General features: G+C 38.4%; 1 protein-coding gene across 6 annotated transcripts in view; it reads right to left on the bottom strand.

Moving 5' to 3' along the window:
- The window catches only part of pcdh10 (protocadherin 10), an 80,043-nt gene that overhangs the window by 16,656 nt on the left and 43,736 nt on the right, over positions 1-19,651 (bottom strand). For 3 of the 6 annotated variants that reach the window (XR_010006252.1, XM_062980850.1, XM_008111886.2), the window contains one exon: positions 5,806-5,882. The exons of the other annotated variants lie outside the window; for them this stretch is intronic. Coding sequence is in view for 2 of the 3 variants with exons in the window: in XM_062980850.1 (XP_062836920.1) it covers positions 5,848-5,882 (35 nt within the window). In the remaining variant the exon portion in view is untranslated. The remainder of the gene's footprint in view (positions 1-5,805; positions 5,883-19,651) is intronic. 6 annotated transcript variants of the gene reach the window in all.

Below are 19,651 nucleotides of genomic sequence, written 5' to 3'. Positions count from 1 at the left end.
GCCTTTTTAAAGCTTAATAATAACATAAAACAAGGACAATTCACTCATGAGCTTCCCACTATACAATCTAATATGGCTTCAGTAAAAGTTCTGCCTTACAGATTACAGATTCTATTAAATACATAACATGAGCACATTGATAATGAAAGTCAACTATAAAGGATATAAATACACAAAAGAGAGAGGAAAAGAGGAATGGAAAGAGAGAGAGAGAGAGGGGGGGGGAACAGAGGGGAAGAGAGCAGGGCAAAGAGAGAGAGGTCATTGAAATAGAAGACAGAGAGAATACATAATCCCCCTATTATAAAAGGTTCACCAGGTACCAGTCACAATTCAAAGTGCTGGATATGACCTAAAAATCCATATAAAGCTCCAATACAAACCCAGCCAAACTTTGACTCTACAGGAGAAACCTTTCTTTTGGTCCTGTCCTTTTCAGAGTGATATTTGGTGTGGACATAAGATATGGCTTTCTTCCAAGACTTAAGAACTTATTTTTGAAGAAAGTTAAACTAACCGTCTCCTTGTTCTTTTGCTCACTGACAAAGATTTTCTACTCAGGCAGGATTCCATCAACTGACTGACTGAAATAAAAAGTTGCTCTAAATGGATGAGTACAGTTTTCTAATATTTTAATACTATGCATCATTGTTGGGGGATTTTTATTAATGTTTTAAATGATGTAGTCTATTATTTGGATACGTATCATTCACTGTGTTTGTGATTGTAGATTTTATAAAATACATTAGAAACTATCTTGGCTCCCCACCAGGTTAAAAAAAAGACAAAATATAGATTGATCAAGCAAGTAAGGAAACATATAAAAAGGAAGCAAGTAAATGATAAAAATAAGTGGCATCTTCATGCAGAAAATGTTTTTGCGTGGAGCACTGTCAATTAAAAGAATCCTCTCTGTCATGAAAATGATATTGAAATGGTCAAAAACAACAACAAGCCTGATAGAGGATTCATGTTGTACAGAGATTTCTAACAGATTAGTTTAGTCACTAAAGACATAGGACCTTATCCCTTGTAAGTTACCCCCCGTTTTCTCTCCGTTTTCACATGCTGACCATCCTATGATGCACAGCCACTTCTGGTGACCATCTGTGAGAATCCATCTTGCCAGTGTGGGAAAATGGAGAGAAGACTCCTGATTGAAGAGAGGGGGAAAGTGGGAAAAAGACAGGGAAAGGACCTGGGAAGGCTGGCCATCTGTGAAGACAGATCTTGCTGGGGTAAGACAAGTCCCCACTCTTCCCGGTGCTTTCCCTCACTTTCTTCCTGCCCATGGGATAACATCCTTAAACTTCTGGAGTCTTAGTTAATGTAGATAGGGGTGACTATGTCTTCATGATTATGTCGTCCATGGAGGACTGCTTATCCCTTGTGGCCAAGCCCATTTTAGAAATAGAACTAACCCAGAAAGGAAGGGTTGTCAGTTCAAATTATAGATTCACACAGTTTGATCATGCCCAAATAGTTGGTTCATTTCGATGCAATCTTTTCCACCTTGAACAGTAGAACTCATAATATAATTGAAATAAATTTTCTTTTCAGTAAAAGTTGTTAGCATGCTACATAATGTGGAAAAACTAATTTGGAAGTCTTCACCATATAATAGCCACACCCTCATTTTTTGGGCTGGCAAAATTGGTATTTAGTATTCGTCACATAATAGTCACACTCTTAGTTCACTCTCTCACACTTACTTTCTTAGAGATACTGGGCTTCACTAAGTTGGCAGCCAAATGAAGTCCCATAGCTCCAAGGAGGCAAGTGTGCAGGCAAGTTAAGCTTCACTCATATTTCACCATGTAATCGTTGCATGTCACTTTATTTCAGCCAGAGAAAAGGGATAAAATGCAATTATTATGCAGTGAAATATAGGTTCCTCACAGGAAGGAAATCTCTGAATGGAATCAGAAATCATGACAATGTGTTAACTAGGATTCCCTGAAACATGGATTTGTTAATTGTACAAGAGAAAACATATATTTCTATATTCTATATTGCAGTGAAATGTAGTGCATTTCATTCATCTTCTGTTTTGTGTATTTTAAAGTGAGCATTCCAACATATTATAATTGGTCTGCCGCAGCCACAGAAATCTTACTGAAAATGATAGATGCTGAGATGAGGTAAAATCTTCATACACTGAGGGTAATGCTGCTCAGATGTAAGGGTTTTGTAACTGATGTATCCCAGTTTAGAAGCACCAGATCCATTACAAGCAAAAACAGGTCAAGCAAAGTTGAAACATCTCTGCCTTGTAATAATATTTGCAACTTTCCAAAGTTCTCAGAGCTTAGTTAGGGTTCCATAGGAAAATACATTCCTTCAAATAGCCTGACCTGAACCATATAGGGCTGGAGGAGGGAGTGAAATGAATTGAGATATTTATTTGGTCAACATTAGGTTTTAAGTGGGAGAATGCAGAACCTATAAATCTTACAAATTATGGAAGATGTGCCAACTATTGCCTCTGCTATTCTTAGTTCAGATGAAAGCAAAACATTTTCCAAACCAATTCCAATACAGGTTTTTTTCCAGATCTTGGAACCTTGGAACTAGGACTCTAAAGACCAGGGTATGAATCCTTGTTCAGCTAGAAAAATCTCTGGATGACCTTGATAAAGTCATACTCTTTCAGTCTCTGAGCAAATGTTACTAACGAAACCTTTGGTCAGAAATCATTTGAAGACATACCACAAAAACAATGAGATATTTCTGAAATGGGACCCAAGTTTAAATATGAAAATCATTTTCAAATATAATAATAATAATAATAATAATAATAATAATAATAATAATAATAATAATAATAATAATAATTTATATCTCTCCACAAGGGGACTCAGGGCAGATTCCAATAAAAATAGCAAACATTCAATGCCAAATACATACATAAATAAAAATACAAAAACAAACTAATCATATATCAAAAAGGAAACAACAGCTACATGTCTTATACACATAGGGTAAACTTATTTCATACACAATATTTTAAATAATTTTGTGCATGAAACAAAATTTGTGTACACTGAACCACCAGAAACCAAAAGTGTCACTATGTCAGCCACCTTTATGGGTGATTTTGGAGCATTTGGGATTTCTGAATAAGTGATACTCAACCTGTTGTTGTTGATGCCATTGATCACTCAATAAATGACAAGACATTAATTATTTTTCTATAATGTGTTTAAAAATAATACAAATATTTATTTATTTATTTTTTAAAAATCCATTTTTCTCCAAACAAATATGGAAATCAATACGTTCTTTCTTTAAAAGACAATCAATACTCACATCAATACCAGGCAAGATTCTGGAAAAGATCATTAAGGAAGTGGTCTGCAAACACTTAGAAACAAATGCGGTCATTGCTAATAGTCAACACGGATTTACCAAAAACAAGTCATGCCAGACTAATCTGATCTCTTTTTTCGATAGAGTTACGAGTTGGGTCGATACAGGGAATGCCGTGGATGTAGCATATCTAGATTTCAGTAAGGCCTTCGACAAAGTCCCCCACGACCTTCTGGCAAACAAACTAGTAAAATGTGGGCTAGACAAAACTACGGTTAGGTGGATCTGTAATTGGCTAAGCGGACGAACCCAAAGGGTGCTCACCAATGCGTCGTCTTCATCATGGAAAGAAGTGACAAGTGGAGTGCCGCAGGGCTCCGTCCTGGGCCCGGTTCTGTTCAACATCTTTATTAACGACTTAGACGAAGGGTTAGAAGGCACGATCATCAAGTTTGCAGATGACACCAAACTCGGAGGGATAGCTAACACTCCAGAAGACAGGAGCAGAATTCAAAACGATCTTGACAGACTAGAGAGATGGGCCGAAACTAACAAAATGAAGTTCAACAGGGACAAATGCAAGATACTTCACTTCGGCAGAAAAAATGGAAATCAAAGATACAGAATGGGGGACGCCTGGCTTGACAGCAGTGTGTGCGAAAAAGATCTTGGAGTCCTCGTGGACAACAAGTTAAACATGAGCCTACAATGTGATGCGGCAGCTAAAAAAGCCAATGGGATTTTGGCCTGCATCAATAGGGGAATAACGTCTAGATCCAGGGAAGTCATGCTCCCCCTCTATTCTGCCTTGGTCAGACCACACCTGGAATACTGTGTCCAGTTTTGGGCACCGCAGATGAAGGGAGATGCTGACAAGCTGGAAAGCGTCCAGAAGAGGGCAACTAAAATGATTAAGGGTCTGGAGAACAAGCCCTATGAGGAGAGGCTTAAAGAGCTGGGCATGTTTAGCCTGCAGAAGAGAAGGCTGAGAGGAGACATGATAGCCATGTACAAATATGTGAGGGGAAGTCATAGGGAGGAGGGAGCAAGCTTATTTTCTGCTGCCCTGCAGACTAGGACACGGAACAATGGCTTCAAACTACAGGAAAGGAGATTCCACCTGAACATCAGGAAGAACTTCCTCACTGTGAGGGCTGTTCGGCAGTGGAACTCTCTCCCCCGGACTGTGGTGGAGGCTCCTTCTTTGGAGGCTTTTAAGCAGAGGCTGGATGGCCATCTGTCGGGGGTGCTTTGAATGCGATTTCCTGCTTCTTAGCGGGGGGTTGGACTAGATGGCCCTTGAGGTCTCTTCCAACTCTACTATTCTATGATTCTATGATTCTATGATTCTATGAAAAATGGAAGAAAAGAGTCCCGATGAAATGAATAATGCATATAAAATTAATGTTATTACTCTCTTATAACCTAGAGTAAAATAATGTTTCCTTTCCACATTCATTTAAATGCTTAATGCACCTATGGACATAAGATAGCAAATTGCTGGACTATTTTGGCAGCTAAATCTATACACCCAAAGCAACCAAGTCATGGTGAAAACAAGGAAGAATTATTAGTGGGAACGAAATAATAATTGAACCAAAACATGTGCATTGAAGTCTATTTATGTAACCAGGCCTAAACTCTTTAAATATAAAGGAGTTGGGCATAACAAATACCAGATTTGGGGATTCATGGAGAAGACATAAGTCTTTAATTGTTGTGTCACAAATCAATATTGCATATTTAACACCAAACTTCCACTAGGTTCTTTGCTTTTGGCTTATTTACATGAAACTGCAATGCCACATGCAGCATAAATAAACTTTTCACTGCTTAATTAATTTAGATACTCTTGGGAAAATTCTGAGCCCCCCCCCCCCCCCCCGGTCAGAAATTTGTAATATGTAAGTCACACTGAGATCTTTGGATATAGAGTGGGATAAAAATATTTTAATAAATAAAATAAAAATAATCAAATTTAACAATTTCTATTGAAAAAAGTCAGTAGGTTTAAAAAGTGATCTCTGTAACATTCCAAACTTACCCTACCTTATATATATATATATATCATCTCGAGCACAGTTTCATAATTTAGAATTTAATCAATAAATTTTGCTGAATTCATTCCTTTCCACAGAATGTAGTTTTCTCTCTCTTCAAACTCCAAAAAATAGATCAAGATTACTCTCTAATGTCAGGTCAGCATTAACTTTCTCATTTTTTCTGCAGGCTGAAAAAAAGTGGTTGCAAAGAAATTGGTAAGGACCGTTATTATTATCCTTGCTTTACAGTTGGGGATATGGAGTCAGAGAGGTTCTATGGAAAGAAGGATGATCATGTGGTTAAAGCAGAATATATGAAGAAAATGCATCTGAGCTGTTTGTAACTCTGCCTTGCAGGTGACATAAGGAGAAAGAAAAAAAAGGAGAGACTCACTAAACCTCTCTGTCCATGATTCCCTTGTCTGTAAAATGAGAATAATAATGCTTTGCTTACCTATCTCACAGAGGATCTGCAGGTCTTAAAATCACTATTCTTTTATAATCCACTTTGAGATCCACAAATGGCAAGGCCTAGAGAGGTGGAAAGCATCATGGTCATTACAAGAGTTTATGACTGAATAAATAATTGTATGTCTTGTGCTCACACTACAGATATTTTTAGCCATATCGCCTCAAGTTTTTTTTACAGTCTCCTCATTATGATTTGCTAAAATTTATTAAAGAAGATAACTTCATATTGATCCTTTCTGCATGATGGCTTAATGCATATATTATTTTTTTTTAAAAAAATATAATTACTGAATTGTATCATACAAACACACACATACATTAAATAAACATCTATAACAAAAAGGATTAAGAATAAACACAAAGGAGGGACACAGTTATAAAAATTTACCTTAGCATGTTTGTTTGAAATATAACATAGTCACTTTTTAAAAAGGGATGAACTATGATATGGTATCAAAAACGTGTACTGTCTTTTACTATCTATCCAAGAGTTTATTCAAAGGAACAAGAAGTTTTTAAAAATATAGTGAGAGGACATTAAAGAATATATAACACTGTAGGAGCTGTAACCATAATGCTGAGCACTATTTTGATATTTATTTCTTATTAAAATTTCTGTCCTACTTTCCTTCTTAAATGCAGGTGCCCAAAGTGATTTAAAAACCACAAAATCAAATAGAAATGTTGTGAATTTCAGAAAGTGAAATTTAGCTATGTATACAAAATAGTAACCTCATCTTGGCAGTAATACAGAAAAGAAGATGCCAAATGAAAACCATCATCATTAGTTTGCAGGAAGAGAAGTAATATATTTGCGGAGCACAGTTTCTATGGTTGGATATTTACAAAGCCATATACAAACACCAGTGTCATACAATACGTTTGAATGCATAAAATGTTTCCATGGCATGAAATGTTTGGGGAAAAAAACCCACAAAATGACATGTATATTAAAATTATCCACTCATAGATTATGGATATTCATAACCAGAAAAAATGTTCTGCCTATGGGCCTCATCAGAAAGGCCAGCTGAAGTATCCTGCATCACTTGGCCTTCCAAGACAAAAGAGAGAAGCAGTGGTGTAACTCCATTGCCCTGTGCACAGCTCCTTTCTCTATCACATGGGGGAAGCATCACCCTCCCAGAGAGGCCCTGTGCTGGCTTATACTTACTGAAATCAGCATCCTAGGATACTTCCACACCATCTTCAGGATGGAGCCCCACACCGACCATCACACGATGTTGTGTGAATTCCAGCTGAGGATCCGCCTCCATCTGGGGTAGAAGTATCATTGGATGTTTTCTCCAGAACATGGGAGGCTTCCCATGTTGTGGTGGCTCCAATGAGGTTGTATGATAAAGGGCTAAATCATAGTTTACACCAAACATGTAACTTGGCAGAGGAAGATACTAAGGACCTCATCACATTGAGGTCCAAAAAGCAGGCGACAACAAGGGGTTTAGCTGGGCAGCGTAATGAATCTGGTGGGCAACGAGGAAAATTGTAACCCCACATTGCCCACATCACCACTTTCCCCATCACATGGGAGAAAGTATCAATGCCCAACTTCCCCCTACCTTCAATCAATGAAAACATGGGAAGCCTTCTACCTAAAGCCCCTCCATTATATCAAGACCAATCATCATGAACTTATTGTTCTTCATTCAGCCAATGATCAATTCAGCACTTCTATAGCCTATCCTGAATCAGGTGCTAAAGTGAAGTAGAGCTGGATGTCATCGCAATGCTCCACCCTAGGACACTTCCAGATTGGAGCCAGGACAGAGCCCCACCGGAAGTAGCCCTGCATCATGTGATGGGCTCTGTCGGGCTCCATCCTGCCTCTGTCCTGGAAGCATCCTAGGATGGAGCCCAAGTCCAATGTGATGAGGTCCTAATTTCCCCCTGCATGATATGAGACTGGACTAAATAGCACTTGTGATCTTTTTCAACTCTATGATTCTATTATTCCTCTTGCTTTTTTCTATTTTATTTTCTTATTTTTGAGCATTCATGGTCCAAGTACTGCTGTAATCAATGTAGACAAGAATGCAACCACTGTCGATGATTATAGCTCTTTAGGATCTATCATCTAAAATTAAGTTACTTTTTCTGGCACTGCTTTCGAGTATGCATTTCTGTCAATCTTCAAGGGGCTCCAGCAAAATGCTAGCAGGAGGAAAGATCACAACCATCTCCCCAAACACTGCAGCAGATAACTGGTTCTTGTATCGAGCCTACAGCCCACAAGGAATAGAAGCAGCCACCTACACACAATCTTTAGTATTAAACCAAGTGTGTTAAAAATGCTGAGCATGTAAGGAAGAAAAGAGGGAAAGCGGAGGTCTTTTTGTGTGATGAAGAGCTCTTGGGGACTTGTACTCAGGCTGGGGAGAAGCATATTTAATCATGAATCCAAGGGAATATGTGTTTTTCAGTGTATAGAAAGCTCAGGGAGTTTGCAATCAATGTCAAGAAGTCATCTGGTCAATCTTCACTAGAAATGAGATGAAATTTCAGCTATATGTGTTCAGTATATGGCCTGAGAAGGATACTTACATAAATGAAGAAAGAAATCCAACACAAGCAGGAAGCTGTAGCACTTAAAAGGGAAGTGTGGTGACATGGAGGCCCCTTCCACACAGCTGAATAAGATCCCACATTTTTTGCTTTGAACTGGAATGGCAACGGTGGACTCAGATAACCCAATTAAAGCACATATTGTGGGATTTTCTGTCTTGATATTCTGGGTTATATGGCTCTGTGGCCCGGAGTCTCTCCAGGAAGAATATGAGTGTCTTATGGAATGGCTTTTTTTTTTGGTGTTGCAATGATAAATGGGTCAGTGTAAAAAGAAGGGAGGAAGAGAACTACCATTCAAACTGTTTGCTTCAATTCATTGTTTTCACTGACACTATATTTGTGGTTGCTAGAAGACCAAAATGAAGTGACACTTCCTCCCGAGTTCTCCACTGTGATTATATATCTACCAGTGTGGGCCTGAGGCATTTTGTTCTGTGAAACAGAGCTCAAACAGTGCTAGTGCCGACACTATAAGAAGCCTTGCTATACTATTCAGACACTGATTCCTGCCTTTGTCTATGCCAAAGGTGAATAAATTGAAGCCCTTGGGCTGCATATCACCCAAGGCAGCCCAACTGTTTACTCTGGACTGCCCCTTTTCTGGTAAAATAGTCAGTTTCCTTTCCCAGCTTATCAAGATTGGTGAAATACACACAGACTCCCACCACTCATGTATATCACACCAGAAATTAATTTCTAGGCCTGTCCAATTTGGGATAGCCCCTGGAGGATTCACATAACATAACATTCCCCTCTGGACAGAGGCGGTCTAACAATGAGGTGAATTAGGCAGTCGCCTGTGGCGCAGACCATGTGGAGGCACTGTCGAGGCGGAGGAAGGCCCAGTCACCCGTCCGCGCGGCCGCCCTCCTGCTCTCCCTCACTGCCCGAGGACTCCTCACCCGCCGCCCACCTGTCGATGGGCCTGTGTGTGTGCACAGGCCTTCCAATTGACCACGCGGTCGATTGGAAGGCCTGTGCACATGCACAGGCCCATCGACAGATGGGCAGTGGGTGAGGAGTCCTTGGACAGCAAAGAAGAGCAGGAGGGTGGCCGCACGGATGGGTGGTTGGGCCTTCCGCCGCCACTGCCGGTATTTATCAGCAATTTGTTTGGGGGGCGCCAAAATTCGGGAGGGGCGCCAAAATTCCAGTCGCCTACTCCCGAAAATTACCTCGGGACAGCACTGCCTCTGGACCAACCAGTGATGTAAAAAAAGCAGATAGTAATTTTTCCAATTTTCTTCTTGCTGTGAAAAATAATTAAATACTATTCATGTTTTGAGTTTGTTCTCAATTTTTGAATATTTAAAAAAATGTTCTGTCCCTTCCACAGTGGTGTCACCTAATACTGGGCACTACTTCTGGAGAGATTACTCTTAGCTACAATTATAAGATTCTTCCACAAGCACATTTATGCAGCTGTATCATTTTCATTAATATAATACAGCAGAATTAACTCTTGAACCAACAAAAGATGGCCATACAATTGTGCCACCAAAGCTGGCATATCACCTTTTTGTGTGACAGCATAATATTGTATCTGTGCCTGAATTTGTGTCTACCTTTTTCTTGATGGAGAGATATAGGACCACGAAAGACAGGTGCAACTATTATGTGTAATAGTATTTTAAAAATGGTATTTTTATTCAAATAAAAAACGAGAATATTACCCTTTATATGCTTCAACAAGCAATTATTTAGTAGGTACATTATTGTTTCTGCAGCATCCCAGCTGTCTAGTGTCTTTCCACCCTATAACAACTCATACATAATTTTCAAAGCTGAAGAGTCTTTAAATCAGCTACATCCAATGTCATAGACAGAAAAAAGTACACACCTGGAAATATAATGAAAGAAATAAACACTCCTTTTAAAAAGTGTGTGGGACAGGGTGGATGTGGATGTGTGTGTTCTATTTTTCTTAGGAATGTCATGACCTGACAAACATGGGGAATGTATATGAAAATATAAGATAGCTTCGTATGCCACATGAATTGTAATGCTATAGACAGACTTCTTAGATGCAAGACAGGGTTCCACTGCAATTATTGATATTTGTTCTTCTGCTTGTTTGACTAAGACAGGCTACTGCTTTTCCAAAAAATTAAATCTAACTATGCTAGCACACCATGTCAAAAAGGAACAAGCATACCCACACACATCTAGTGTGCTGTGGAGGCTGTGATATTGCCTAGGAATTTGGGAGATGAATAATTAGGTTCTAACTAAGTTATGAAACCCACTAGGTAACTATGGTCCTGTCACTCTCTTAGCACGATAAATCTTAAAATGCTGTAAGTATAAAATGGAGAGGGAATGAGCAAAGGTAAGCACCCAAACTCAATAAGGAAAAAGCAGGAAAGAAATGTAATGAATTGCTTATTATATCCAAGGATAAATTAAATACATACTTAAAAGGCATATCCACCTGAAGTCCATTAGTTTTCTTATTATAGGACACACTCCCAATAGCTATATGTGATGTTGGTGATTTAATATTACATTTCCATGTTACAATTTAAATGAATACCACTAAAATTGTGGTTTTGGATTATACTTTGTGTTTTGTGTATTTTGATACATATTTTATGGAGGTATGTTTTAATATGTGTATTTTACAAGTATTTTAAAATGATTATGTGTTTGTTTTAGTAATGCTGTAATCTGCCTCAAGACAGAAGGAGAGGTGGGCAAGAAATAAAACTGTTATTATTATTGACAAAAAGGCAGAGTATGACACAGCAAACCAGATATATGTGTTGGATTTCTTATCACAGAATCACAATTCGAACACTTCCCAAGTGTTTAGGACTGTGCACCAATTACTACTGGGACCACCTGTACTGCTTTATGCCAGAGCCTTTGCAGTTCAATTTTTTGTCAGTGCAACTGTCACCTGGTATGGCAACATCAATAATCTAAACTTTTTCTTTTCCACTATCATGAAGCTTGGTGTTTTGGAACACAATACACCAAATAATAATAATAATAATAATAATAATAATAATAATAATAATAATAATAATAATAATACCTTAACTTTAAAGTATATTGCTGCAATATATATATATATATATATATATATATATATATATATATGCAGATAACCATACATTGCATAATTTGTTGCATATGCTGTGAAATTCATCTTGATGAATAATCTTTGCTGTGTGCTTTCTCTGTTTCTTTCTCCACCCTCTCTCAGGGCCCTCCTACACATGTTGTTAAACCTGGAAGTAACTGGGCTAAAAAAGGGGTGTGTGTGGATAAATTACATTTACCCAAAGTACAGGAGGCATTGGGTTAATAGCTAAAAGGCACATGTCTAAAAAGAGTGCTTGCTGATAACCTGATTCAGCCTGAAAAAAAGCTGAATATCTCTGCAGTTATGCAAAACACATGCTTTCTCTCCCCTCTGTAGAATGCTCCAATGCCTATGCAGCTTTAAAAATCCCGAAATAGCTGATCAACTGATTGGACTGTTAAACGGACAAACAGGTGGTTTGCACAAATGGAGAGCAATTAAAACTCTCTGAATATCTTTATTTTACATTTTATAATCTTAAACAGAAGTTGAATTAAGAATTAGGGGAAGAGAGAGAAAAAAATTCCTTCAGTTATGTGCTGGACTTCATATGTGCACATGTGAATCGGCTTGTGTTTATATATAAGATATTACATGTGCACAAATATGGTCCAGCGCATAATGGAGGGAATTTTTAAAAAACCTTTCAGGATATCCCCCATCTGCCCTGCATCTTGATCCGCCACAGAAGAAAGCTGTGAGTATGATGGGAGATCATATCCTGGGACTGACAGATCTGCATGTGAACCTGCTGTCAGGTCCCAGGATTTTTTGTCTTAGATTTAAAATGCAGATTTTGGCACTGTCTTGAAGCACCCTCAGACAAAGCAAATTATTTTGATTTCAAAAAATATCACTGCTCTGTAGGACTATTTTTTCTGAGAAAAGAAATTGTTTTTATTGAGGGCTCTTAGCATATTATACATGTGTGGAGAGAGAGAGAATATAGTGTGTGTGTCTAGAACCCTACCCCCCTTTCTCAAACTGAATAAAAAAATCTAACAGGACTTAGGACATTATTCCACAGTGAGGCAAAGAGTGTCATATATCTGTGGAGTTATTTCCCATTGCATTAGAAAGCAAATCATATCATTTTGTTCATTCTTGCCTTTTCTCCCAAAATCATCCATTTTTTTATTTATCACACAAGCGAGAGTAGTTCCTGCTGACTTATTAAAAAAAATCCTTGGGGAAAAAACTTGGGGGATACTACACTTTTCCTTTTCAATTCTGAGACAGGAGGCATTGATCTGAGAAGAGAGATGCCACTTTGGGGATTTAGACTTTCCCTTCCAATCATACGACTCCTGAGGAGATAGGATACATTGATCTGGGAAGAGAGATGCCACTTCGGGGATTAATACTTTCCCTTTCAATCCTGCAACTCCCGAGGAGAGATGAGGCATTGATCTGGGAATAAAAGTACCACTTTGGTGATTTAGACCTTCTCTTCCAATCCTGCGACTCCTGGGTAGAATGAAGGCATTGATATGGGGAGAGACACATCACTTTGGGGATTTAGACTTTCCCTTCCAATCCTTCAACTTCCTAGGAGAGAGGAGACATTGATCAAGGAAGAGAGACACCACCATGGGGGTATAGACTTTCCCTTCCAATCCTGCAGTTCCTGAATAGACAGGAGGCATTGATCTGCAGCCTTCCCCTTTCCGGGCTCCTCCTTCCTCCCAAGGAAGGAGAAAGAGAAATGACAAGAAAAACCAAGTGGTGATATTTTGAAATGTCAGTATTTTTAATGATTGAATTGCTTTTTAAAAATTACCATGCCAAGTTCATGAAGCAGGATTTTGGGAGAGACAAGTGAATGCTTGGTAGGCCACCCATAAGAACACCCCTTACATGACACTGAAGAGATTCACCATGGGCAAATCTGACATCCCACGTGTGTTTTCCCATTTTCTTTAGTTGTATAGCAATTCCTGAACTCAGAAGATGATCTCTGCCCTTCTCTCCCCCCTCCCCCAGATACTTCAGAAGCACTCCCCTTATGAGATATGATGGATGCAGGGAAGAAGTTGTCCTACGCCATCTAATGAGCTCCGTTATAGAATATTTCCTTTCTGTATCACAAATGTTTATAGAGCGGGGTGGGGTGTCCTGCATGGGATAGCATCTTTAGAGAAACAGTGAGGATGTCTTTACCCTCACCCCACCCCAGGTATGTTCCTGAAATGACCTTAGTAGCAAAGCTACATTAGTAGCAGTACAAGTCCATGCTATTTGGCTGACCGTCCCTTTGTATGAACCTGCCTGGGCCCTGAAATCTTCAGGAGAGACCCTTCTCTCAGTCCCACCTCCATCTCAAGCTTGGTTGGTGGGAACGAGAGAGCGTGCCTTCTCGGTGGCTATCCCATGACTCTGGAATGTCCTGTTTAGGAAAGCCAGAATGGCTCCTCCCTAGTGTCTTTCTGGCAGCAGTGGCAGAAGACTGGAACCTTTTTATTCAGGCAGACTTTTAAAGATGAATGTGTTTAAGACCATGTGATGTGATTTTATATGCTTTTATAGTTTTAATTTGGATTGTTTTAATATTAATGTTGTTTAATACTGTTTTTATATTTGTATATTTTAAGTTGTATCAAAATGCTTTTAGTAGTGAGCCGCTTTGAGTCTATGTATGGAGAGAAACGTGGGATATAAATAAACATGTTGATGATGATGATGATGATGTAATGTCATTTCTGGGACCATTCTTGGGTAACAAAAAAATCCCAATTACTAAACTATATAGGTCATAATCCCCCATACCCCATTTCACTATCAGAGATCTTCTTGCAACTACTATCTTCAGCTCCCGCCCCATAAATGCATGAAATAAAAAAGCGTATGAATAAATATTCCAGAAATTTGGAAAATATTTTTAACCAGCCAAAAAGAACACATCTGGCATCATAAACAGAAGCAGAAAGATCTTTAAGACAATTAAGATGGCTCCAATTTTTAAAAAACCTTGTTATGCTATGTCTGATTGTATTATATAGCCGCTATGTAAAAACACAATTAATTGTCAGACTAGGACTGGGCAGACCAATGTTCAAATGTTCACTCAGTTAAGAAGTCAATTGGGCTAGGTGCTCTTTCTATCTAGCAGGGGGGTTGTATGGGAGAAATATGCAGCCCCTCTTCTTGAGCAAAACAGAAAATTATATATATATATATATATATATATATATATATATAGAGAGAGAGAGAGAGAGAGAGAGAGAGATTGAGATTTTTTAAAACAACAACAACAACAACAACAATTATATAGACAAATTCCTCAAATTGACCTCAAGTGTGTTAAGGCATATTTGTATGAAATACCAATTTATGAAACATTACATTATGGGAGAAGAACGTTGAAGTGCTTTCTCATAAGGCAAATCTAGACCCTCGGCCATTTCTGATGCCCAGCATTATTGTTTCCCAAATAGTTTATCTAGGAGAACTTCCAATAACAGCAAATAAACCACTATTTTGACCTGATTGGATATATAGACTTTCCCACACTGAAGGAGACCTCCACAACATGCCAAGTATTGACACTATTTATAGGAAACATCTTATCTTTCCTAGAGGTAGAATAGTTTCCATATTCATAAAATCATAGAGCTGGAAGAGATCATAAGAGCCATTCAATCTAACGCCCTGCCATGCAGGAAAACACAGGCAGTGGAGTCTCATATAATCAATTTCAAAGCAGGTCATGTGGATTATCTGCTTTGATAATCTGGGTTATATGGCAGTGTAGAAGGGGCCATAATCAAAGCACCCCCAACAGATGGACATCCAGCCTATGTATAAAGGCCTCTATTGATTCTACAGCCTCTATGCTCATCTCTTCCATCAGCACTGGTAAAAAAAAGTGCTACTTCACAGTTCAAAATGTTTTTTTTTTCCACATGCAACCACTAGCTCTGTCAGTGTCATTTCCTTCACAATACTGCCTGCTGTAATGGACCTAAATTAAAAAGCTTCAAGGGCACATTTCTAGAGGAGAAACAGCTCCGAGAAAGCATTCTTATTCTCCACTCCCACAATCACCACCCCAAATGAAGATGTTTCTGAATTTGAACTTGAAGAGAAAGAGAAGTCCTGGAATGTAAACCCTCAAATCAGAAATGCATTTTAGGGTCCTTTGGTCATTTCAATAGGTGGATTTCACTACTAAGCAGAGAAACTGAACTTTGCCTACAAATTACAGACTGATACAGCAAAAACAAAAGTCTATGCTACGTTCCAGTTATATGGAACAGGCCCTTCTCCGAACTCAGGGAAGAGGAAATATTCAACCCAATTTCATATTGACTTACAGCCTTCTGCGTAGGAGTGTTCAATGTCTTAGCCAATAACAGAAGGTCAATCTAAAATACAATATTTGGTTTTTCCAATACCTAAACTCAAATTCATATGCAACTGCCCCAGTCTATTTATCCATCCATCCATCCAATCACATACTCCAGAATAACAATGTTCAAGATGGGAAACAGAGGAGGAATCTAGGGCACCTGAGACTCCAAAGCAGAGACATCCAAGAATATTAACAGATAAACCAACCTCTAAGGCTGGATCTACACTGCCATATAATCCAGTTTCAGAATGCAGATTAACTATTTTAAACTGGATAATAATAATAATAATAATAATAATAATAATAATAATAATAATAATAAAAAAAAATTATTTATAACCCGCCCTATCTCCCCGGGGGGATTCAAGGCGATTTCCAATAAAAGAAGCAAACATTCAATGTCAATAAGAAACAAACAACAAATAAACTCGAAAACAATAAATAAGAACAATCACTATATAAAATTTATAACAACGAATCTGATAAGTAACAAAAAATAATGAAAAGTAACAAGTCTACACTGACATATAATCCAGTTCAATGCAGTTAATCTGATTTCAGAAAATGGATTACATGGAAGTGTTGATGGAGCCTAGAAGGCATATGACCTCTGCATTCTTACAATCTAGCCTTGGATTATGGGTCTATTCCATTAGTTAGAGTTAGCCCCATTTTAACCTTTTGCACCTCCAGTTACACAATTACACAATACAACAAAATGCTCCAATCAGAGTAAAATTTTAATGTCATAATTCAACTATTATCCTTCCTGTGAAGAAAAACTAGTAAGACAGCATGCTGCATAGTTTCACTCATACTAGGTAGAGACAACAACTTGAAATATACCTTAAATGCTAATCAGAGTAGATTCATGAAATAAATGTGATTTACATACGCATTAACTCAAAGTTCAACAGTTGATTCAATGGATGTACTTTAGATAGAACCCTGATGTTATATGGTATTTTATAGCTATGTAACATTGTTATTTTATTGTGAGCTATTTTGTACATCTTGTATTGAAAGGAGAGGAATACAATTGAGAAGTGACACAAAAATATATAAATAAGAATGTCTTATAATGTGACATTCTTTAAGTATATTTTAAATGTGTCCTTTAACATTTATTTTCCTGTTCAAATATTTCAGTGCAACTACTTTGTACTGTTGGAACACTTTTGAAATATTTATGGAAGACGTAAAATTAACATGATATTTTGTTTTGCTTTAGTTTCAATTTCTAAATATAAGTCAACCATATTAAATCAGATCTTGAATGATTTAGAACAATTGGGACTGGAATCTGAAATGTTTTCTGATTAAAACTTTACAGAAAATCCACATCGGCAGTAACAGCAAAGCAAAAACTGTAGTCAAGCCTGACCACATGTGCAGCGAGTACATAGAAAATATCACACCTCATTAACAACCCTGAGTGTATACAAAAGATTGATTGGATGCTGGTAATGAGCAATTAATTCATGCATCTTGTATCTAAAAAAAGACAGACATACTGCAGTTGCCTTCAATTTGGGAAAACAGGAGAAATCTAAGCTTTCTTCTGTTCTTATTTCCACACAAAACATATCTGTGTTTTTAATGGTCATATGTATTAATGTCATATTAATTTATAGTCACTGAAAGCTATAATCTGAATGCATTTCTGTGTGGCTCTTCCCTTTGAAAAGAATTACTCATCTTTGTGTTTGGAGGATGCCCTTCCTCCTGTCCTTGTAGGTGATTTGTTCTCCTTTAGAAAAGGGAAGAAAAAAAAGCTTTGGCTCAGTGACAAACATGCTTTGTGAACAAAAAAGTCACAGGTTGCTCTGGCATCTGCAGGTCTTGCCGTGAAAGACTCTTATTTCAAACCCTGGAAAATTAGTGCTAGTCAGTATAGGCAATGCTTGTGTTCAGTGGATCATTCAACAGCATTTATAGAAAAATCCTATTGTGTCCTATTGTATTTTGCCTTTAGCTATTGTGCTACCTACTGTGGATGATGGCTAAATTTGGCCAATAAAATTGTCAACTGGGAATTGAAACCTATTGAAATCTAAAATCCAGAGCACAGCCCCATTGGTTCCCATATTCCACTAAATTCATGAGCCATTCCTTGCCATTCTTCCATGATCATTTGAGAGCCTAAACCACAGAATTATTAAACCACAACAAAATTTTGGAGGTGCATACACAATAAATTAAAATAACAATATATATGAAAGTCACAAGGAAAAGTATTAATATGACTGAAATTTATCAGTTAGAAAAGGCTAGTGTGTAAAAGAAGAGATCCCAGCATGGACCAAACACTAAGGTAGTGTAAGAACAAATTTGTAAATCAGGCCCTGTCTAAACTGACACATAGGTAAAGGTAAAGGCTTCCCCTTGACAGTAAGTCTAGTTGTGTCTGACTCTAGGGTGTGGTGCTCATCTCTATTTCTAAGCCGTCATGTGGCTGGCATGGAGAGCTGTTACCTTCCCGCCAGAGTGGTACCTATTGATCTACCCATATTTGCATGTTTTTGAACAGCTAGGTTGACAGAAGCTGGGGCTAACAGTGGAAGCTCACCCTATTCCCCAAATTCGAATCACTGACCTATTGGTCAGCAAGTTCAGTAGCTCAGCAATTTAACCCGCTGCACAAACAGGGGCTCCTAAACGAACATAAAAACCAGATAATCTGCTTTGAACTGGATTACATGGCAGTGTGGAATCATATAATCCAGTTCAAAGCAGATAATATAGATTATTTGCTTTGATAATCTGGACTATATGGCAATGTAGATCAATACTCAGGCTGGACCTACACTGTCCTATATCCCAGGATCTAATCCAAGATTACCTGTTTATCCCAGATTATCTGACAGTGTAGGCTCATAGAATCCAGTTCAAAGCAGATAATCTGGTATCAGATCCTGGGATACAGGGTAATAGAGATCCAGCCTCATTCATCATAGATAAAGTACTAGTCCTGCTAATTTCCTAATGAAGCATGGGCCATCCAGTCCAACCCCCTGCCAAGAAGTAGGAAGATGACATTCAAAGCACCCCCGACAGATGGCTATCCAGTGTCTGCTTAAAAACCTCCAAAGGAGGAGCCTCAACCACATCCCAGGACAGAGAGTTCCACTGCCAAACAGCTCTCACAGTGAGGAAGTTCTTCCTAATGTTCAGGTGGAATCTCCTTTCCTGTAGTTTGAAGCCATTGTTCCGTGTCCTAGTCTCCAGGGCAGCAGAAAACAGGCTTTCTCCCTCCTCCCTGTGACCAACTCAAATATTTATACATGGCTATCATGTCTCCTCTCAGCCTTCTCTTCTGCAGGCTAAATATGCCCAGCACTTTAAGCTACTCCTCATAGGGCTTGTTCTCCAGACCCTTGATCATTTTAGTCGCCCTCCTCTGGACGCTTTCTAGCTTGTCAACATCTCCCTTCAATTGCGGTGCCCAGAATTGGACACAGTATTCCAGGTGTGGTCTGACCAAGGCAGAATAGAGGGGTAGCATGACTTCCATAGATCTAGACACTATACTCCTATTGATGCAGGCCAAAATCGCATTGGCTTTTTTTGTTGCCACATCAAATTGTAGGCTCATATTTAACTTGTTGTCCACAAGGACTCCAAGGCCTTTTTCACACGTACTGCTGTCGAGCCAGGCATCCCCCATTCTGTATCTTTGCATTTCATTTTTTCTGCCTAAGTGGAGTATCTTGCATTTGTCCCTGTTGAACTTCACTTTACTAGTTTTGGCCCATCTTTCTAATCTGTTGAGATTGTTTTGAATTCTGCTCCTGTCTTCTGGAG

The sequence above is a fragment of the Anolis carolinensis genome, chromosome 5, assembly GCF_035594765.1.
Source record: "Anolis carolinensis isolate JA03-04 chromosome 5, rAnoCar3.1.pri, whole genome shotgun sequence".
Lineage (NCBI taxonomy): Eukaryota > Metazoa > Chordata > Lepidosauria > Squamata > Dactyloidae > Anolis > Anolis carolinensis.
The sequence above is the reverse complement of the archived record's forward strand: the minus strand, read 5'-3'. Positions and strand labels throughout refer to the sequence as shown.